Source organism: Dendroctonus ponderosae, unplaced genomic scaffold (assembly GCF_020466585.1).
Source record: "Dendroctonus ponderosae isolate FM_Combo_2020 unplaced genomic scaffold, Dpon_F_20191213v2 Dpon_F_20191213_5, whole genome shotgun sequence".
In the NCBI taxonomy this organism is placed as follows: domain Eukaryota; kingdom Metazoa; phylum Arthropoda; class Insecta; order Coleoptera; family Curculionidae; genus Dendroctonus; species Dendroctonus ponderosae.
In genome coordinates this window covers 6,910,244-6,934,447 of record NW_026018715.1, presented here as the reverse complement: position 1 = coordinate 6,934,447, position 24,204 = coordinate 6,910,244, and the positions used below count along the sequence as shown (strand labels likewise).

The following is a 24,204-nucleotide window of genomic DNA, read 5'->3' as shown; positions in this document are numbered from 1 at the left end:
CATACAACGTCTCTTTAGGATGTGTAAAATTTAATTTGAAATAAGAGTCTATTAGTCAAATATTTATTCCACATATATTTGTTTGAATTACGAAATCTGAGCGTTTTAATTTAATCAAAATATAGATAAATGTTATCTTCAAGTTCGTGTTTTGTCTGCGCGTCATGATATATTGTTCCATAAAGTGCATTGTTAGGTTTTTGCACGTTCATGGTCAATATGCCAGATTATTGTGTTTCAAAATTGGGCATTCCTTGACAAGTGCTAAATATTTGCTTTGATTTGATTGATTTGAAAATGGCGCTAGAGAAAAGTTTTAATATCACTTACTATCAGTTGCAAATACTCGGTTGATAATATTATTGCAAATAAAATCCCAGTTGATTTGCTAGTATCAATATTTCCCAATAATCCTTGAGATTTTGTTTTAAATTTAGTACACTATTGATGACTATTTACAAAAAACCAAACATATCAGCTGTCAAGTGTCCAGATAAGATTAATACTATTTGTCAACTACCCGCAATGATACTAAGTGGAATTATTTGTATTTCAGATTCAGATAAGACCACTTACGATCCACCACCCAGGCCAGCCAGATTATCCGGCGCACCATGACCGATACCGTTCGATCCTAATCCTAGTGACTTTACAAGTTAAAAGCTGACAACTTTGCGTAGTTTTTTTCGTGTGTGTTTTGTGCGGTAATAAAACTGTACCCCATGATTATGGAGATGACGAACGAATATGCGGTAGGGAAGTGGTACGAAAGCCCTAGGACTGGTACTTCGGCCAGCCCTGCGCAGGGCAGTATCGAAAGTTCGGGAAATTCGGCGGACATCAATTCGAGTGTAGCGGAACATATGGGTGCCTTTTTCCTGGATCCGTCTGGATCTCAACGGGCCCGGTATTACCATCAGAGCATGCATGCACCGTATGGGAGCGTCGCCAGTCATGGTAAGTCAAAATTATTCCAGAGTTTTCACTTTGCTTCTATTAAAATATCATTGGGCCACTGTGTCTTCATTCGTTATCGATTATTGGCTGTTGTTTTGGTTTAATTAATATTGAGTCATTGTCTAAATGTGTTTCAAATATTTGTCTATTTTGTATCTACTAAACTTTTGTTTTACGGAGGCTCATTTTACCCTGATTTTTTGCTGCCTTCCTGTCAAAGTTCTTTGCAATTCGGAATTTTAATCCTACAATGGGATATTGGAATTGCTATAGTTCTGTCTTGACAGGTATCCAAAATTTTCAAAAGTCTTTCAATTTCTTGGTTTCGAAGATATTTTAAACTTAAATTGCTTGGTTTGAAACCCCATCGAATATGGTCTCTTATGAATCCAATACAGTCCAGACATATTTACCAACTTGAAACTCGGCTAAAACTTCTAATAAGAATATGTAATATTTTTAAAGCCCTTTTTAAAGCTTTGATTTTTAAATCCTGGCTTTAGACATCTAAATTACTTTTCATATCTTCATTTCTCAGTGTTGCTAATCAATAAAATCGTTTTGAGTCTTACGGTTTATTTCAAAAATTAATTTTAATTGCAAATATTTGATTTTGTATTTATTCATCTGTAAACTAATTTTAATAGTCCAGAACCATTAAAACAGGTACCAATGCAAACTATACCAAATTGAAAAAAATGTCTAACATTCAATTTAATGAAACTAATGGGTTTTTCGGTTTTTTTGGCCGTCGTTCTGAAGAATTTCTCCTTGACGTTTCGCAAGCACGAGTGGCTTGCATCTTCAGAAGTGGTTTGCTTGAACGCTTACACTGTTCTGATCAGAACAGTGTAAGCAGTTTTTACATCTTATACTTGAAGATGTCTCCTAATCAGCGAATGATTCATAGTTTGTTATTTTGTTTTATATTTTTATTCATTATTTAATTAAGAAATGTTATTGTGGTCTATTCTGTGATTGACGTGCATGAAAAAATACGAACTTGCCGTCCATAATCCCGACCTGCTAATGTTTTCTTTGCTGATTTTTTGTTTCGTTCGGCATTTATAAAATCAGTACTTATGCATTTTAAGTCTTAGTTCTTCAGCTCAATTTTTTATTGCCATTTATTGTTGCGTCAAGCTTTTTTAAATTAGAATGGCAACGCTTCAAGGAATTTTCTGAGTCACTGTCTCAGGCTGTTGAGTTTTTGTGTTTTTTAAATGTTTTTTATTTATTCTTCAAATGTGTTAAATGTGGTTCAAATAATGAAAAAAAAAACGAATTTTGCAATTTACGGAAGCGATGTTTTTCATGTATCTAATGTCCCTATAGATAGAGCTGGATGTAAAAATGACTTTACAATAAATAGAATTTTTAACTAGATTTGATGGATATTCTGCCTAAGAGAAATATCTATTTATTTCGAGTGCTACTTTATTAGCAGTAAGAAATAATGAATAAACCAATAGTAATCTCGCTTTCAGTCGTTAGAGAACTTTGTCGTATAGCAATTTCTCGATTTCGCTTCCTTGCTTTCGTAACGCGTCTTCTTTGTAAATTTTTATCAGCTAGTTTTCGTTCATAATTTTTTAGTTAATTTTTTCATCGTTTGCTATCAGAAGCCAACAACTTCTTTAGAGGTTCCAGACTAATGGTTTTGTACCAAAAAGCTTTAATGAATTTAAAAAGAAATTATACTCTTGAGCTTCCATTTTTGAGTCGTATTTCATTTCTCAGATGAGAAAAAATCTGCCAATTCCCAAAAATTTTGCAGTTTAATTTTCGCTTCACAGACTTTCAGAGGTCTTTGTCAAACCGCAACTGCTCACTCTTTATCTTCGCTACTGTAGTGCGTCTGCTTCGGGGATTTTCAACAATAATTTATTGTTCATGTCTTCTCAGCTACTCATAATGATGCATGCCAAGGATAATTAATAAATACTAAAATCTCCATAATAACTAAAAACTATTCGTGCACCGTCTAAGCTTTGCCCGCGCAACACCAATTAAATTTGCATTTAAAGTAAAATATTTTATATGTGGTCGTTAGTGAATACGTACTTTTTCGGGATAATTTACCGGCCATCCTTTAGCTTTGAAATTCTCGGCATTCCTCAACGATTCCGATTCCAAGAAAACCCGGGACGGTTTTGGAACCGGTAAAAGTTATAAATAATAAAACTACCGAATATAAATTCGGGCTTGTTACAGGCGAGTCGACGACGTTGCCTATTGATTTAATAAATTTTCAAAGAAGTTTTAAAATGTAGTTTATTTCATGGGAGCTTCGGGGACCGTAAAAAGTCACTGGGAGTTGCCATGGGACGGTTCTCACCAGGTTCGAATTACCGACGTTTACCTGAAAAGGGTTGAATGTGAAGGAGGATTAATGTTTTAATTAATTATTCATTGTTTTCTCTATAGCTAACACAGAAATCTGAAATCAGTGGCTGTTCTTACCTACTTGTAATGGTATCTAACGATAAAAATATCAAGAAAAAGTTTCTTTGTATTTTCTTTGCAAAATTATATCTGCCACGTTTTATATCTGACGTTCTACAACACTGTTCTTTTAGCAGAAAATGAGTGGTTTTGCGGCTTAAAAGGACAGTAAAGGGCTTACAAATGGTTTGGCTTGCAAATGTTACTTTTAAGCAGAAAAGCAAATGAAGCTCAAGCACAAAAAACTGCTTCAACCTGATGTGGATTCGTAGTTAATCTACAAAGTGGATCGATAGGCTATTTTTCTTTTTTAATTTCAGTACGATTAACAGTAAATTGATAATTGATCTATTAATAATGAAGAATTTAAAGTGAATGGATACAATATTCTGAGCGGAACATGTGCAATGCCCGAGGTGTGAAATCGCATAAGCTTTACTACTTTCAAGTGTGAACAAACGCTTAGCCAATGAGTTAGAGTGCGAATTACCTACCTAGAGCTTCGCACAAATTTAAAAGTTTGAAAAAAGCTCCGCTTGTTGCTTCACCACTTATGGAGTTATCAAAAATGTGCTGATGATACAGGGTGCTCCAATTTTAATCTGCTGGGCGTATTCTTTACGGGGACGGGAATATTTTTCATCTAAAATCATTAGGTGAAAACGGCTTTGTGAAAAAGCCAACAAGTTGCAATGCAACAATGCATGTGCTTGTCCAAATGGAGCGGGTTTTTCATTGAGTTTTATGCGAGATTTTGAAGGAGAGGCGCTTGTTCCATTCAGAATTAAGTTTGTTGGGAGTTCTGAGCTGTACTTTAATTGAGCATTATTATCTGCCGGAAATGCTTAATTGGGAGCATTTTTTTGGAAGATTTGCTAAATTATATGGCTCGTAGCTCAGCCCGGGCGGAGGTTTAGAAAATAGCGTACCTACCTACCAATAGGAATTTTGCTATTGTTTTAGGAAGTGGAATATTCCGAAGTTTACAGAGTAAAGTAATAATGCTCATTGAAAAAGTAGGTCGACTTTGTCAGGTATTGAAAGTTGAAAATTACTCGAAAACAATTCACTTTTTCAAAGTCTCAAGGCGCGCACTGCATTACTTCAAGTCTCTGCACATTGGGTGCATTTTCCATGTTTTTGGGTGGATATGGTGCATAATAAACGCCCCTAGAGTTTTGTAGATTAAAAATAAACCGCACTAAATATTTTCGCAAAGTAACTTTATTTACAACTTGAAACGTTAATATCGGAAAGTTTCAAAAATAGCTTCTTTGTGCCATCTTCATCGGCGACAGATTCTTTAGTGCAGCCTTAAATTGTTAAGTCTGAAGTCAGATAAACATTGAAAGAGCTCAAAGCCATAGAAACGTTGATAAAATTAATTAAAAAACATAACAGAACTGAGCACATCGCTATATTTAAATATGAATAAATAATAAAAAATGCAAATTTATGCGGCAATACATTAATTTTAATTAAAAGAATAAGTTGAAAAAACTGTATTGCAATTAGTAGTTTGGCTGGTCAAAAGATGAACATTTTAAAACATTCTTTTTATAAAATTTTACCAAAAAGCCTAAAAACTGCATTAGGTTTGCACTGCAGAAGTTTAGCTCGTAACTAATTTTAACTCTTTGTATCGTTGACTCAACAATTGAATTGGGTGAAAAAAGGTGAAAGATAGTGAATCAAATAAAATAAGTACAATTTTATTTAAAAAACACCATTTTTTCTAGCATTAAAAATAAATCAATTCTGTAATCAGCTTGAACCCATTTGATTTTCTAATGGTTATGGGCAACTGATTCAACAAATCATCATAAAATGCTCATTCAGTTCGTGTTGCCATCCATTTGATTACATTACAAAACCCATAATATTACCATTATTAAGCCATATTAATATTCTTTTATAAGTAATAATACCCACAGGTACCGCGATTTTGTTATTTAAATAGTCAGGAAGGAAGTGGAAGATAAAATCAGCCAATTGTAGCCCAGTGGCCTTATAAACAAAATGGAAACAAACGAGCATTGTGAAACGAAATGTATGCGGACCTTATATTAATGAGATTTAGCCGAATAATTAATTGCTCGAATTAAGGTATTAGTTGCTGGTAATTGAGCATTCGTTCGTTGGCCGTTGAACAGCATTTATGGAAACTATTTTTATTCAACCACGTAAATGAAGTGAGTGTTTTAATGAAAATCGATTTAAGTTATTAATACCAGTCCGCTTGCTGCACCCCATAAAAAATTAATCAGAAAAAAACTGTAATTAAAATTTTCTCGTTATACGTGTTGTGGTGTGTCTTCCCCATTAACCGTTAAAAACCAATCTTTTCTCGAGGTTGCAGCATACTACTTTTGGACAATAACATCGAGTTCACGGGACACGACCTTTCGAAATTAATACGCTCGTCTCAGCAAGCCCGGCATTAAAACCTAATAACCAATATTATCGAATTAATAAAAAAAAATCTCGTTGTAAGTGGGGTATAATAAGTATAGCTTTGCGCGATGTCGATGACTATAATTTTCGGTCTTATCGTCCTCAGCACATTTTTAGATATAAGCATACCCGCCCATTCACTTCGATTATCTAACCATATCTTACTTTGCTGTGGTAATGTGTCGATCTTTAATACTTTGTGGGATATTTGGAAGCCAAACATTGCCAGATACGATCAGTGTAGACGATAAGTGGGTGTTAACACCACATGTCACCGTTTAGATGCTCGCTAAGGAGTAGAAGAATATTCTGACTGAATTTGCATGGAAGTCAATTTGCTACTCATTCGTCCTGTTGAGGATTATGTTTTAGGGAAATTCAAGCGGCTTTTGACCTCAATGTACCAAGTATTTCACCACTGATTATTGAACTTGCAAATGTTTCCCTCACTATAAGAGTGAACGCACTGAAAGCAGAATTGAAATCTGCCTCAAACTGACCAGCAGCGATACTTACTCTTTAAAAGCAAAAAACCTACATCAAAAGGCAATTACTTTGATTCTTGCAATTACATCCTCAGCTCAAGATAATCTAATTGAATAAACGACAGTCGTTAGAACAACCCATATTTATTTTTATTAATCTCCAAGCCTTTTTCGCGCTCGGCTGGTCTTTTGGCTCAATTACACATAACAGTTGCAAATATCATTGCAATATGCATTTCCTGCCATTGATTAGTGTGTATTGGCAAAGATAGATTTGATAAATAACCTGAAATGCTGCGGTACCATATTGATAGTAATGCCTTCCATGTGAATGCCAGAGTTGATTTTGAAGCTGCCTCATAAAGGCTTTATCTGTGATATGAATGAGTTTGAAATATTCAGGAGCAACGAGGTTTAAAAAACTGCTTCATAAACCTTTGAACATTTAATTTAGATACCAAGTAGGTATAATTAGTATCTATGTAAATCAAAGTTAACTTGTCCCAGCTTTGCTCAATAACAGAAGCTTTTYCTTTGAAAATTTTAATGTAATCGTGAATTTAAGTGGTTTGAAAATTATAATGTAATAGTTGAAAATTCTTGGAATTTTTAAAAATTTTTTGAAATTAAATTAAATTAAATMMAAAAMAATTTTTCTAAATTCAAATGAATTCAACGTAAAAATATACAAAGTAAAGCCATACTTTCAGCAGTTTCTMATYCAAAAGCGAAATTTGGWCAAGTTTTTTATTGMCGGTTAAGCAAATTTCGGACATCACCTCAAATATGACGTTGCCCTTTTGRTTATATCTTCYATCACTTGATAGAGAGTTGGAAAAATCTCTTCCAAGTGAAGCTTGAGTTAAKAGATTCGGTCARTRTTCAGACRAAAACCGAATTTTGATTCGTACACGAAAAGTTCYAAGATAAAGTCAACGTGTTAAACATGATGYCACTTTTATGCTCATATTCCAACATTTGATGAACAATTTGAGCTAGAATTGTAATTTTTATCCCACTGCATAGAGATAGAGAATTAAGTCCATGAAAATTCACTCGGCAAATAAGCGAAATTCTTGCAAGGCTAATTTGCCAAATTTTCCGAAACTAAAAGATTTGTGGTTTTGGCAATTTTGGGATATCAGTTCGAACATGACGCGACTTTTTTGGTCATATCTCATGAACCATTAAAGTACACCGCTCGTTCTCGAAGCCTCATTTGCAAACACATTCATGTGAGTCAGTTTAAACATTTACAGGTTTTATATAAGCACAAAACCGCTTTATTAGACTGTAAACATTTAAATGCAACTTTCATGAATACAACGATCCATTCCCATTCCAAGTTGCGTTAATTCATCTTTAGTTAAAAGCTGAGATCTGCCGTTGTAACACTTGATTAAATTAGTTAGTTATTAGTTAATTCATATACAGTTTCCATCAAAATCATAAACGTTTACATTGATTTTTCCAAATTTACTTGAGGATTGCTTCGTTCACGTTTTCTTCGCTGATAAATAGGATCCAGAGAACCTTAATTTTTGTCAACATTCATGTTAAAGGCAAAAATCAAATTACCTGAAGGAAGACTAAAATTTTGCGCAAAATCTGATTGAATATGAGGTGAGAACTGTATGGTTCCTACAAGTCAAACATGAAATTGTTCTTTAGTAATTCTTATTATTAAACTTGTAAAAAGTTGTACCATGATTACCATTAAAAAAATTGTGCTTACTCGTATTATTAGGTCAATATGTGGTCACGATCTGCTTATTGTTGGAACGCCGGTCATAATCCGTCTTTCAGGGGTTTCTGAGCGGTTTTAATCAAGGTTTTTCAAATATTTCACTGTAACGGCTTCATCAGATTAACTGTGAGGAGAAAAATGCGCCACACCATAAGCAAATTTTGAAACTCCACGGGAACGGGCACTTCTGTGCGTGCAAACGTCAACATAAAGTATTAATTCGTTAAAAATGTGGGCCCCGACAACATCGTCTCCCCATTTTTCCGTTGGTCGTTCCAGTCTACAACCAAAAACCCCATTAAACAATAAATATCCCATTAAGCTACACCACTACCAAAATTAATCACTGCCCCCGCTTGCAGCGCCCTCCCGCAGCTTTCATAAATTATTTTCACACGCAGGAAGCTTTTAGTGGTCTATCTGTACATAAGCCCAGTTTCGAGCCTTGTTATGTATAATGTGCCCTTTTGCGGCCATGGGCGGAGGCAGAAAATGCATTCAATGCAGGATTTTTTAAATCTTTATAAAAAAATATTCGGATAAGGTTAACTGTTTTAAAGAAAGTGCAATTGAAGAATCTAGAAAGCAACAGAAAAACATATTTGCTGTTTCGCGAATTTTAAAATGACCAATATTTTAAAATCGATTTCTATATGGTTTGGTTACAGTTTGACCACTGGATGTGTATTTATGGTTGAGAATCGTGCGACAAGGGACATTTTTATGATCACGCCGCCCGCCCGAAGATATAGCGCTATCAGCTTACCGGCCTTTATACGTTGAAAACAAAACGGATCGTATTTCAGGCCGATTTTTATACAAGTGTCATTTAATCTCGGAATAAATGTTGCTTCTTTTTAGCGGGCAGAAGTATCTTGTTTTCGGGTGCTTAAGGCCGCTGGTTTGTTTTTGTTTGTTCAGCTTCAGTTATTGTGTTGAAGGGGATGATGTCCGTTTAAACGGGGCGAGCCGGCAGCTACAATTGTTACAAGAACTCCAAGTTTCCGAATAAAGCCAGAAGTTCGAAATAAAATAGTGATTTCTAAAACCACAAAATGTCACTGATTTTTCTTGAGGATTTTCTTCAATTAACATATTTTCTCTGCACATAGAAAGCTTTGAGAAAAAAGGTCATTTAAATTCAAAATGCAGACATATTTTAATTATGCTCAAGATTTTTGTCGAGTCTTAAAACATTTAAATGATAAAACTGCACTTTAATCTAATATGTGATTTTTTAAAGTAAATTTTAAAAATATCTCTGCCTAAAGTGCAAACGTTTTGTTTGTTAGTTCATGCGCCTGGAAAACCCCACTGAAGATGCAAGCCCTTCGTGGGTGCAAAACGTTAGGAAGAAATTATTTAGGAGGTGGATTTATACGAGTTACGCTTTTGCAGCTATTATTTGAATATGAATTCCCAAGTGCGAGTAGCTTGCATTTTCAAGGCCTTCCGCTCAAAAGTGTCACCAGTCCAGTGTAAGCTTTTTCATAATTCATAAATTTATAAAATTTTAATGTTTTTACTTCATTGGAAAAGTTACAGCTACCAATGGGAAAGTGTAACTCTCTAATCGAGGTAGTCACTAATTTTCCCGAAGCTTACAAAGTGAAGACTTACAATCTTCAAGACCTGTTTTCCTACAAAAAATGTTCAGTTTTTTTCACCTCGTTTCACTCTGACTGTATCTTTATCAAACTATAAAGTTATTGGACGGAGGAAAGTTCACTTTAATCGACTTGGTTATCAGTTTTTCAAAAGCCTTCAAGGTGAAGACTATTTTTTTCGTATTTCCAAAGTAAGCGAACTAATGAAGAATCAATGTTGGTTTTGATTCTTAGCATTGCAGCTACCAGTCAATGAAGCGTGCGTCGACAGAAGGAAGCACCGAATTGACTAAAAAAAGTATAATTCAGTTACAAAAATATGTAACTTGAAAGCAAACAGAGCTTCGAATTTTTTGTGAGATCTCCTTGCAACGTAGAGCCCCAAAAAGCGCTAATGAGAAACAAATACTAGCCTGAAATCGAGTAAGAGCAACGGATTGAAGCTTTCGTAAGTGTTTTAGGGAAGGTATTTTCTCCGAAACGAAACCTTATGCAAAAACCTGAAATCAGATATGATATGATTGCTGAATTTGTACTCAGAATTTAGATTGAGGAAGCTCATTCTGGACCTGAGAAAATGTGTTTTAAATGCATATGCATTAAGTTGCAAAACCTATTCAGCCCTTGAGTCTCTGTCCCTGCCAGCTTTATTTAATCGCCCCCTTATGAATGAGATTTTTCCATTAGTTTAGCGAGCAATTCTCCATTTTCCAATTAGTGGCCAATACATGCAGTTAAGAGTCGTTGGCATTGTGCGCTTACAGTATTATGGTTTCGCCCTCCTGATTGGTATCGGTACTTTGCCAAAAATAGGACCCGCATCGGGCAAATAAAACGCAAAACCGTCCCCCTTGTGTTTCATTAGTGTTTTGTGCGTTTATACATCTGTTTTTCATCCCTCTATTCGGTGACACGCAGAATTGGGGTGGTAGAATTAACCCCTGCTCACCTGGCCCGACTGCGCTGCATGGCGGCCATATTTAAAGGCGTTCACAATGGCTGACGGCGTCGCGAACGATTATCAGACGATCCCATCAGAGATAGGACGAGATTAGCAGGACGGGATCCTAACGGACTTCCGCAGCTGGTTGTGCGGAAAGGATGGGGTACATAAATGCATAAACGTAGTCAGGTTATGTACGCAAAAAAATTGCCAAAATCCTAAAACAAATGCCAAAATTATCATCGGTTGGTCTGAAGCTTGCGGAGAACTATCTAAAACTCTGAAAGAACATCAGCCCGAGAATAAATTAAATTTCAGGAAAACGGGGCTTTTTAAAAACCATCGTGCACTGGAAAGAATGAAGCGATGCGCATTTTATATTAAATTATTTACATTCGTTATGGAAGTGCATTAGCTTAGCAGATATGATTAACCGAGGGGATAGCAGGGGCTGTAGCCTCAAGCCCCAACATTGACAGGGCCCCTCGAACTCGAATATTCAAAATATTTTCAGATTTTACTGCCTTAAGTGTGCCCCATATCCATTTCAGTCCCGGGCCTCGTAAAGCTAAGTCCGCCCTTGGACGCAAATCGAAGTTTTGTTGCGTTTCATCCAGGCGGGCGATCTTCGGTTTCCAAATTTTCGTCCAATCGTCGATATTTTTTGCTTCAGTTTTTTCAGTAGTTCAGGAACTTTAATTGCTGATGCGGATGTGATTGATATCTCCGATATAAACATCGACTTTTCCTTAAAAATAACTTTATTAGCGTTTGCATTCTTAGTTATGCCAAATGGGTGCTAGAATCTACTGGGGATCATTCTTTTAAACTTTATGGTAATTCAAACTACCTATATAAAATCAGTGTGTCTACTAATACGTAAAATAATACTTTTGTCTTATTTTTGGCAGAAAATAAGAATATGGAACCCAATTTTGGATCATGCTCTATTATTATTGGTATTATGTTCATAATCTTATTGTATGAATGCAGAGGAAAGTTTCCAAGACATTTTCTGGATTGTCATTATTTCCACACGTTCGTCCATTAGTTAATTCATCCCCTTCATCGCTTTGAAAGATTTAGGTTTGACAGAAGGAATCCAAGAAGCTCTGATTAAATCTCACGTGAAAGTGTGATTTTGCATGGAATTACTATTAGGATGATTGAAAATAGTGATGAGCGAGACTGGTCTTGGTCTTGCAAAAAATGCAAGACAAAGACCAAGTCTGCAGTTGACTTGCAAGATCAAGACCAAAACTATGTATGCAAGAACAAAACCAAGACTATGCAAGGCTTGGTCTTGGTCTTGCTTTGCTCATCACTAATTGCAAGTCGCAGCCTTTCTTTTGATTCAGTGTGCTCACGTGGATAGTACGAGGAAACATGTGAAATAGGTTTTTTTTGAGAAAATCTTTGACAAGAAAACTACAAGTTTATTGACGAAGCGATATGCTCTGCTTAGTTAATTGGTTACTTGCTTAACTGCATAGCGATGACAAGCAGCTCGACTCGATTGAATTAATTGATACAAGTTCAGGTGTTCGATTATTTGCATCAATTATTTCTTCTCCACATTCAGTTTTACTCAATAGCTCCAAACCTCGAATGAAACATAAGATTTTTGAAAGAAAAATTCACAGATAGAAAACCGACTAACGGGTGTAGACTTAGAGTCTCTAATATATTTTGCTGCGTTTGAAGTTGATTTTTTCCTAACCATGATTCTTAGGCTTAGAGGAACTAAATAAATATAGACTTGCCAAAACAGTTCAAGTGTTATGAATAAATTCATTTCAGCTCAATTCATTTCAATTCAAATTTCAGCTCTTTCCTTATAGTCTAAGTGGAATATTCGATTGGAAATGCGCATCGATAGTGTCTAACAATGTTCTCCTCCATCGATCGATTTCAAAGCATTTGCATTTTAGAGGCCCCAAGCACGGGTCCCTGGCCGGTTCATCCGCTCGATACAGGCTGTAATTTAATTTGAATATAACCATGGCATTATTTTGCCTGCCCGGTGCAACATGTGCTTCAAATCATATACCACGCAGACGACCAAACAGCAAAGCTCTCTTGTTTATGTTAAGCTGGCCATCGTAAAATGCATTTTCGAGATTCGGAGTCATGCAATATAATATGGCGTGATACGACAACAAACTACATATCTTTTCAGCGGATCGAGTAACAGGATTCTTAAAGGATCGATTTGTATGCGCTGAGTTATGGGTGTTCGGTTGGGCCTTTTCCAAAGACATTCGATTCTCGTGCAAACTCCTGCAACACTTCCATCCATTGTTGTTTCGAAAATTGGCGGTGGCAAGTTTGCTAAGGTTTCCGGAAAAACTTCCTTGCTTAATTCAAAATGGTTTAACAAATTCTTCATTAGAAGCCGTCGAGAAAACAAGCAAAATTTGACGATAATTTTTTTTTGCTTAGAAAATTTACTATCAGTTGCCCAGACCCATTTATGTCTGAAGAGTGAAAGGAAGAAGCTTCACTTGATGTCAGCTGGCAAATTTAAATTTACAAGCACCAGATAGCTGAGCTTAGTTTTAACTAATTCCTGAAAATTTCAAAAGTCATCCATATATTTCAGGTCTTTTCCAACCAAGCCCATTTGGCAAGAGTCCATGATAGATGCGTCTCCATTTATATTGTTCTTTGCTAAATTGCATCTTATTCGATAATAATGTTTTGCAAATATCTTTCTTATTATCAATTCATTGCTACTTTGTAGACGGCCAGGCCAGTTCAAATAATTAAAATAAATGTCCCGGAATTGGACAGGAAAGCAATTAAAGGTCTATAAAAGAAGCTTCATTCTTTTAGAGGATTACAACTGAAATACAATTTTTGGATATTCACAGCTTCTCTGCAGTAGTTTTCTTTTGATGCTGTCAGCTGGTGTTCTGGCGCTCTCGGTTGTGTGGTCCTTCAGCCAGCGATTTTCCCACTAAAGCCCTTCCTAAGCATCCAGTACTGTACAACCGTTATGTCGTTATTTCAGTTCTATTGTGCCCTTGTCTCTTCTACTCCTTTCAGGAAAGACTATGACTTCATTTGGTAAGACTTGATCGCTTTCCAGTGGCCTTCGTCTTCCTCTTGTATTTGCAATGCAGTAGCACATTATACACAGAATACATAGTTATATTATTTCTACAAGTTCCTTCAAGGGTTGTGTTTAGTTGCAAATGCCACAATCCTCATTATTTGTTGTCTGCTCAAATCTAATTGTTCTTTTTTGCGTGCTGATTGTGGAAATTTTGCAAGCTGTTTTGTGATAAGCAGTCGCGATCTCTGCCTCCATCCAACACTTTTTACACTCCTCCCAGCACGGTTCTTGATCAGCGTATGGTTGCTCAGGCAGTTTATTTTACTCCAGCTTGTTTGAGGATTTTAGAGGCTGTATTGTCGGTTCATCCCCGGTATGGTAAGTGGTGTGTGAGCCCTTCCCTCATCCCCTTTTCTGTGGGCGAGGACGTCTGTGCTTTGTTCAATTTAGCTTATTTTTAAATAGCCTTTTTTAAAAGGCTCCTATCGTATGGTTCCTAAACCTACAATTGACACATTTTTTGCTCTGAAAGGCTTGCCTTTCAACATTCAACCATAAATAATTTATTCGGGGGTCAAATTTGCGAATTAATTTTTTAAAATGGATTTTCAGCAACAGCACTAGAAAAATTTCCTGCTGAACTTTGCTGTTGAAATGATATATTTGTGAAATTTCAATGTCTCTTCTATATAATTACCAGTAATTAGCGGACATATCAAAGCGTGATATCACTATATTAACGGTAATTTATCGGCAATACCGCTGGATATTAATAACTATCCGGGTTCTAGTGACTAGACCAGACCAGAATAACGCAGCTCCCTTTCATGAGATTCCGCTCGATAGTACCAAACGTCGATTACACGGCATATGCACCACGGTGCCGCATAGAAAGTTCCCGCCTTCTACACAGGCCAATTAAACTCTTCGTTTGTTTTGAAAGTCTGTCAAAATTTACATAATAAATCCGTAGAGTCATCGAAGAAGATTAGACGTGGAAAAAAAATAGACAATGAGAAATGGTTTTCGTTTATGGTTTGCGAATGCAGATATGGTTGGTTCCTGGTTTATGCTCTGATAAATCGTTCAGTTGATTGTCGGCCAAAGTGGTTCTAATTTTTCTATTAATTACTGAATAGTACTCGATTGTTTTCATGCTTTTTGCCTTCTCCTGGCGTCCTGGTTGGACAATTCCCCGGGATTCATTTGGCTCTTCAACTGGTACTAATGGTCCTGCTAATTATTTTGACACCGCTTTGTTGTTACAGCCTCTAGAATGTCGTCGAGTCAAGTGTGTAGGCCGCATTTTCACCCGCCACTGCATCCATGGCTATCGGACGCCTCTGCCAAACCTTTGGGGCATTCGGGCCCTTGGGTGCCTTTTGGAGGCGGCGCTGGGGACCCGGATAAGAGCCAAAGCCCCAACACAGCACCCGCTCAACCTCACAACATATTCTCGTTTCCTCCGACACCGCCTAAAGACTCAACGCCTGATTCGGTAAGTTTTCGCATTTCGTTACCTTCCTTGCAATTATTGAGCTTTTAAAGAAAAACGGAAATATTTAAAACATTGGGGTCGTTTCTTTGAAAGTGTTGTTGAGACAACACTTAAATAAACTTAGGTTTTGCAAAAATGTTTGCTTAGTAAATATATGTTATATATGTGGCGTAGCCTGAGGAACATTTGACTTGGCGATGGAAATACTCGAATGAAATAACTCGAATTCTTTGATTATGAGAGGAATGCAATTAATTCAACTAATTTTTAAAGTTTTTTATGCCTCGAATTCAGTATACAGCACCATTCACGTTTGCGATAAGGGAGATTGATGTGTATTGTTAATGATGAGGCTCTGGGGAACAGAAAGAGTCAACGAAACAAGTGGGAATGTACCGATATCAAACAGAGACGTAATATGAGACTAGTCATACCAAAACAATGCGACTTAATGGGAGGAGGATATAGAAGTTAAATAGAATTTTAGTGAAAATCAAAGCGAAATGCAGTTCGAGCAGGCATGGGTAACACTGTGTTGAGTTGCGTTGTTGCTGCCTTGTGAGCTAATGAGTTATCACTCATTGCGTCTCAGTGCGCTGCACTTTGAATTACGCTTAGCATTTAAGGCCAGGGCGTACTAAAGCTTTACGAGGCCGGGGACTTGAATTATAACACTTTAAAAAAAGTCACCACATTTTTTACGAGCAGCCTTTCGCTTTACCACTTTGTCAAAACTTGAAACTTAAATCGAACACATAAGAAACAGGAAATCACATTTTTTTATTTCTAAGGTTTTACCAAGTAGGTGACTGCACTGGTGAGTTACACTGCGCCAACTCCTGAACAATCACTGAGTTCATTCGAAACAATTTTATTCAATCCAGAATCAGAACAATAATTTAAACAACTTAAAATAGTATATAATTATTATCGAATTAGGTTAGAAATAGTGACTGGTTGTTGTCGACTTATCATCATATTGACGCAGATTTGTAATCCAGGAAATGCTATTTATTAATTGAAAACACAGTGTTTCTAAGTCCTTGCCATCCATCTACTTGTTAATATTTTTATTAGATCGGATAAAATCATTCGGATGATCAATTGGATAAAATCAATACGATTATTTCCATCGCTAACTCGATTGGTTGGTTGTGAGGTGTTAATCATTGTTTGTTTTTGGGTTCCAGGTGGCACCGAGCGCCGGTTCGGAGTACCAGAGCGCAGTGGCGGCGGCGATGGGCGCTTTCATGCACGAAAACCCCCAAAGTTGCGCCCTGGACGTGAAACCATCGGGTGTGAGTGCCGCCAACGGAAGTAACAAACAACGCGAAGGTAGTGAATACGACGGGACCTCAGGTGGCATGTTTAATAATGGTAACTTTGAAAGCTCGTACGGGGCTTCGCCGTATGGCCACGGTATTCATGCGGGGGGTTACTCACCCCAGGGCAAGGGGGGTTTGGGGAGCTCCGCGCAAGTTCAGTCGCCCAATAAGCCCAGGAATAAATCGAGGACGAGCGCCGGTAAGCGGTTCAGGGCTTGGTGGTGGTCGTGGTGGTGGTTGCTTTACATTCATAACTGTTTGATTTAAGAGGATCGCTCCGATCTCACGCACTTTTGCACCACAACGTGTGTTGCACCCTAATCAACTAACCAGCTAGTCACCAGTTATTTCACTAACACGCCGAACTAACCGCTTGCGTTCTCAGATAGGAACAATCGCAGGATCAGTGAAGAAACCTTAGTGAAGACCCAATGAAAATAACAGCAGATTTCATCTCTTTCACTAACATCGTTAGGGTACCTACACGATCGTTGAGGTTTGATTTTTCATTCGAATACTTTTTCCTTAGAATAATCCAAAAGAAGTCTCTCTTGAGCTGGCAACTTTCAATTTCACTTTTATAAGAAGGTTTAACATTAGCCCACGATTGCATGTGGACATACTTAACCGTTAGAATACACCCTCTTCTTCTATTGTCTGGAGTGGTTTGATTTGTCGATCAATCTAACCTTTCGCAAAACACAGATTTTCATTGAGAAATTGTATGGAATTTGTATAGTACAATATCAAAGTTACAGTAACTGTAAATTCAGTTTTTTACGATAGTAAATTTTGGAGAAAAATGATAACTGAAATGTTTATTAACCTTATTTATATCTAGAAGTTTATCTTCCTAGTTATACAGCTCCATTCCTTGTGGTATTTTGATAAACGTTAATGAACTGTGAAGTCAATGAATAACATTAAAGTCCTTTTCCCTTGAAAACTTACTGTTGCTTAAATTTCTTTTAAACTTCGAATTTCCTAAAGAATCAACAAACGTATTTACAAGTACCGCTTTAATCTGATGCGACGTAATTTGCTGTTCTCACATGAGTAATTATCGATATACAGGGTGGCTCATTTTAAAAGAACCAGTCAAATATCTTGGCAAAACACTGACATGGATTAGTATATTTTTGACTACGAAACCCGATTCAACAATTCACACAAAAATAGAAGAAAATCCACATTTTCTTGTATTTATGAGCCACTCTGTATATATGTATATAAAAATGTATATACAGGGTGTTCAAGTTTCATGAGCATACATTTTTGACTCATTTAAAAAATTCAGTGACGATAGAGAATCGATGAACAATGAATTTGGATCGTAAACTATGTTCGATAACGTCGTAAAGGAACTACAGGAGGGCACAAGTTTATCTTTAAAAATGTGATAGATTGATCCGATGTGATGGAAAAATCTCTTTGGGATTCTCCACGCAGTGTGATGGAATCAAGTTTCCTTTCAATTTTTTTGTACACTTCAATACATTTTCCACATCGTGTAAGGATTTTTTTGCCGCTGATCAAGATAAAGTCATTGGGATTTTGCTGGTTACTATCGCAGGCTTTCTGAATTCTAAAAACTAAATCATCTCTGTTTAAAATGAAGTAGAACCTTTGTCTGTTACATGTCCCCATATGTAAAAGTCCAATGAATAAAAACCCGAATCCGGTGATCCGGGTGACCAAATCCAGTCCAAGCCCATTGAGCATATTATCATTTATTTAATTCCTCTGACCGGACAATCCACTCTCTTACATAGCTATTTCAAAACGCGGGTGAGCATCATCCAGTTGTACTCACCTTTTTTGTCTTAAGTGAGGAAGTAAACTATCAATGTAGGCCATTAGTGACAGGTTCAAGGAATAGTTCTGAATTCAAGCTTGGTCATAGACAATGTGCCCCCAAATAGTATAATATTAAAAACTCATTACCGAACGTTCACTGAAAATTCAGTTTGAAATGACAGTGAACGAATTTCTCGAGGATTTTCATGTAGCCGAACATGGAGATAATGGGAATTCGTTACCTCGCTTGTACTGAATGAGGATTCATCCGTGTGAAAAGTCAAAATGTTTTTCTATCGAGTTTAAAATCCCAAGGCGAAACTGCACTCGTTTTCCAACATATTCAGGATGTAAATCTTACAAGGGCTGTAGGTAATGTGCATGCATACATGCATGACATCTCGTAGTGTTGGCAATATTTGAAATTTTTGAGAAATAGAAATTCCTGGATTCGGAAAAAATTTGATTGTGTCTATTGTTCTCGTACTGGATATTTCGAGCACAATTCCCATAATTTTCGTTACTGAGAAACATCACAGATCGTTGCACTGATTTTATACTGTTTTATTAAATGATTAACAATTATTTTTTACTTGCAAACGCAGGGTCTTACAGAGGAATTGAAGGGGACTTTTTTTATTTAAAAATATCCATTCATCTGTTAGTACGGAGGCCACTGACAAGTTTTTTTGCAAAATGTGCTTCCTTGTTGGCAGTTATCGCCTGCAAAAATCGTTTAAATTTCCACAGCCGTTTGGTAGCAATTAGTAAATTCGATTTTTTTAAAGCCCAACTTAAGCACCCTGCAAAAGAAGCAAAATACAGAGTTCATAGTCACCAAATCGAGAAATAGATGATTTGGAAATAATCTGCATTTCAGTAGTTCGGAAACTCGCCTTAAAGTCATAGTGGCTAAGTGCTTCATATATAGCCACCCTCGCAGTTTTTACGTGTTATTATCGAACAACCTGTATATTAAAAAAGAAAGTGCAAATAACTGCAAAATGATGGTTGGGAACAGAGACATAAATTCTATACGGTCCCGTAGCTGTTGATTCGCATAAATTTTTTGAAAGTTAAATCCAGCAACTGTGTTAAAATCAAAGCAACATGAAGAAAGGAACAACAGCACTGTAATTATGCAAATTGCTTTGATGTCAAGGTCCAAAAGAGAACAATTACCAAACCCTTTACATTAATTCAGTGTCTTCATCATCATCATCATCATCTTCCGAATGTTTTGCCCATTTAACATCGGATGCATTCGCAACACTTCCTCCGAGTTTCTTCAGTAACCAGCCACAATTAAGCGCTTAATGATTGCATTAGTATCCGCCATTTTCTTGTGGCCATCCGTGAAGTTAGCGCACGGGTTAATTAAAAATTACATACAACGAAACCAAGAGTGACTGCGAAATGGGTACGAAATAGCTTCTTTGTTTTCGCTTGGCGTTTGTTCGGATGTTCGTGGCCTTCTTCAGCGTGCTCGCTTGCATGAGAATCGTCCATCAGTGGCGTGCCTACTGGCAGCAAATGTACCTACACATACCTACGTGGAAGTAGGCTGGAGCAAGTATCATGCGAAAACAAAAGCGAGAGTTTCTCTACATTTAGACGCACAATTCAATCGCCTTTATAGTCGGTAAAGTAATAAATTATTATCCGCATTTGCATATTAATGTCTCAATCGATTAGACATCAAACAAATGCGGTTAGCTGGCCACACGCCGGTATACCCATTTTACTTGCAAATCGCAAATGTTTCCAACAATATATTATAAAACGATCATAATTACATAATGAGCCGAGCAAGCGGAAACATTTACAATCGATAGATGTCTATATATTAAGGGTACCAATTATGTAAAATTGTTCCTTGGATTCAGTCAAACTTTTTTTGACATCAATCAATTGGTTTATCCCAGAAAGATCAATACTGTTCCAACCATGGGAAGTTTGAAAGCCCGTTTGTTGTTTTGTTTTAAGAGTTGAGTTCGATATGAAGGAGACAAACTTAAATGTTCTAGAGTTTTTCGAAAGTTCTCCTCAGATTCCTCTACAAGGCATCAAGCATATGGAATAGTTAATCGTTAATTAATATGATTGATCGTACTGATGAAGTTGACTGCAATCTGAAGTCGTTTCTCGGGTATTTAACCTGAATGGTTGCGACAAAGATTGGCTTCTAAGTGCGGCAAGTAAGACGAAGCTATTAATCAATACCCATAGGTAACAAACAAAAATTAACTCAAAGCAAACGTGAAAATGAAAATCCAAAGCATACGGTTTACAATCTGAAAGTGGGCGGGAAAAAGACAAGTTTTTGAATACTTTATAGTACTCATCACCTTGGAAACTGTCCTAAATAGGACAATATACTTACCTACAAGGTTATTTATATAAGCAAAAAGAGTCAGACTAAGTGGGTAATGAAAACAACTCAATCAAGAATGTCGCGTGAAATTTCCTCAGAGCTGTGAACAAGCCTCGAGTCATGTTGAAGTTAATTCCTGCGCCTCGTTGTGGGATTAAACGGTACAAGATAAGCTGATTTCGAGATTTTGGAAACTTCCAATCAGCAAAACAACCAAAATCCATTATCTATATGGAAAGTAATCCGCTGCGATTGCCTTCGATAATAGTCAACAGGGACCAAGTCTGGCCATTCGACAGGAAATGATTAGCATCCACTAAACCACAGTTTAATTAGAAAGTGTTTTCTAGAAGAATTGTCATTTAAATGGAAAACCCGCTGTTAGGTTTGTGACAATAGCAGCTGACACAATTTAACGATCAGATTGACTGTCTGACACGCTAGAAGTACGCGTATCCACATTAAAAACTGATAAACGAATATTGCGAAAGAATTTCGATTTGAAATAAATACGTTCGGGAGCAACTTTCACTTCAAAATGTGATCTATTACCTGCTGCTAACAGTAAAAAATACAATTAGCTTATCGGCGCCTTATCATTTTCGTAGAGGTTTTGAACAATGGAACAGGTTTTGTGAAGGACCACTACGCAATTTGCTGGTATTGGAGGAAATCTACTGGGTGGAGCAATATCCTGGAATTGAAAACTTCAAGTTAATACATGCTTGGTAGTGAAATTGAGGAGATTAGTTTTACCTACTTCAGTAAACTTAAAATAGATTTCAATTGCGATTATTTCAATTGAGATGCCACCGATAAAGCAGGATGCTTTAATTTAAGTGTGTGAATTTTTACAGTATTTTTCGCCATACTATTCTTTGGTGACTATCGATGGAATCGATCTATTGATGTTTTGAGCGAATATTATTTAGAAATATTTCTTATTCCTATAAATAAATTTTCAATACTCAAGTACCTACCTTCAACTAGTCAATTATAGGTAAAACACTTCACTGTTTTATTACTTAGGAGTTTACTGCTGATTTGTATATAGGTACTTTCCTGACTGTGTTTCAATTCCAAATCAAAATTAATTCCTGGGTTTCAGTCATTAATTGTCTTTATTTATCAATTAAAATACGTTTCGGTGTTTTCCACCATCATCAGTTTTCATGTGTAGCGTTGCTGCTACTTTAAGCTTTGATATATATTTTGAATAAATAATCTGAAAAATATATGCCAATGCTTAAAGTAGCAACAACGCTACACATAAAAACTGATGATGGTGGAAAACACCGAAACGTATTTTAATTGATAAATAAAGACAATAATTGACTGAAACCCAGGAATTAATTTTGATTCACTGCTGATGACACATCAAGTTGAAATTACTTTCCTATTTAAGAAGCAAAGGAAACTGAGAAAAACTGATAAAACTTTTGTGTTCATACAATTTTTGGACCCAGTGAATCAGTAGATTAATTAATACTTCACATTACAAAGCTTGTATACATTGTTCAATTCTCTCTCGTCAAGTAACGTAGCGCGTTGAGTTACTTGTTATTTTTTCTGCCAGAAATAATCAACAACTTTTTAAATGTTTTACTTTTCAATCGCCAAGAATTTTCTTTCAGCGGAAAACAATTATGAGCAACTACTTATTAAAGCCGCTAATATTCTAGTAACGTCTTTGTTCATAGCAGCTTTAACTAAGCTACCGAGTTTTACCGGATTGTTTGCGCTTAGCCTAATCGCGAATTAAAAATTACAATCAACGTTATGCTGCTTGACCTGCCGATTCGTAGTTTAGCGGTTTGGAAAAATCTCCACTACCAGTACTAAAGCCATGATTATTTTTCGCAACCAATAAAGTATGTATAGAAAGAGGCCTTTTTGAATCAATTGCATACATCTGATGGATTCGACGGCAAAAGATCGGTCAAAATGCACCTTTTGACAAATTACGAATAACCACTTAAAAATTGAATGCAGGCACTTTGGTAAATTCGATTTCGGTTATTTTTCGAATTGCATGAAAGGAGCGGATAAGCGGATTAAATGCGACAATGTTATAGATAGGCGGCTATTTTCGATGGAGCACCTGGACTAATTTTAAACTAGTTTATATTGGCCATTGGGGTGGAAAAGTAGATTTAAGCCGTAGTTTGTGGTGGATTTTTGGGAACTTTGCCGTTTATTATGTGGCTTTCAACGTTTTCGCGTTGGATAAACAAACAGCAAAAAATCTAAGCAGGAAACGGATTTATTCACAAACAGGGCAATAAAAAATCGGTGCTTGTCTCAACTGGGCTGTAAAGTTGCGCTTATGCTTCGTATCACAGCACTTGCACAAACCTGTTAACAAGCAAATCGCAATAAAGTTGCATTCCGAAGAATCCCGCATGCAAAGCAAACATAAAAAAGTGCAGAAACATAGGCAAGTACCCATAAGAGCCGCACTTCAATTAGTGGTAAAAATTTTTCACAGGGCTCAAGTATGCGGGTTGAACACAATAGCACGTCTTTTTGCGATGTTGCTAATTATCTTCACTTTGTCTAATTTAAGTCCTTGCTCGTCCTTCCCACGTAGGAAGAAAGATCCCCTTCTTGTGGCTTTCCTAATTTAATAAAATGTTTCCAGTATGCGGCTTTAATGCGCTTATAAACCGTGCCCAATGTACTGTGAAATTGATTGGTTTCGCCTGTTTAGACCGGGGGTTTGTTTGACTAGGCTAGAAGAAAAATCGATAACCTTCGGTTTCCTCATCTTTCGGTTGCCGGCTCATATAACTTGCTCAATAAACTAGAATCGAGAACACCTTGCGCGATTTTAAGTGTTTTACCAATCGTGCAAAACGCATTGAATATTGTGCATCGACTAATCGGAAGTTTGCTAATGAACAAACAAACGTCTTTTCGTGTATATTGGAATACCGAGGACACACGGAAATCCCCAATAGTTTTCAATGTTTTTTTGCATGATCGACGTCTTTCTATTCTTCTGGCATGACATAGGTATCGACTTTTTATCCTGTAGCTAGAAAGTTGTTTGGTCTAGTTGTAGTAACTGTTTTGTTTCACAATCAGTTCTGAGTCATTGCAATAGTCAAATTGTAATATATATATTTGATTTGATGGCTTGAGTGGTTGTTCATTGCGATTTTTGGACATGAGACGACGTTTGGATGATTTAACTGACGTATACTCATTTTAGTTATAAAAATACATTAAATTATCAGTTCAAAATACTAAGAGAGTGTTGACTGCATTATTGGGTTCAAAAGTTTAAAAGTATTCAAATATATTTTATTTATAAAGTGGGACTACTTAAGCTTATGCAGATGTAACTGCTTAAAGCCCTAATTGTCAAAGAATTGGTCCATATGAGGCTTTCTCACATTCTGAATTGCTCTCAAAACACTCTTCGTCGTTCGAATTCGATCCTTCATCGCATCATCTAAATCACCGTTTGATAATAATTCCTATACTTTATTTTCTTGCAAAGTTGACCTCG

At 36.5% G+C, this 24,204-nt stretch overlaps 1 protein-coding gene across 1 annotated transcript in view; it reads left to right on the top strand.

Annotated features, from left to right (window-relative positions):
• Positions 1-24,204, top strand: part of LOC109539638 (GATA-binding factor C) — a gene marked incomplete in the record, with an annotated part of 76,004 nt that overhangs the window by 2,569 nt on the left and 49,231 nt on the right. Inside the window, 3 exon segments of the mRNA XM_019907516.2 lie at positions 557-957; positions 14,965-15,194; positions 16,385-16,718. Of these exon segments, the coding sequence (XP_019763075.1) occupies positions 723-957; positions 14,965-15,194; positions 16,385-16,718 (799 nt within the window).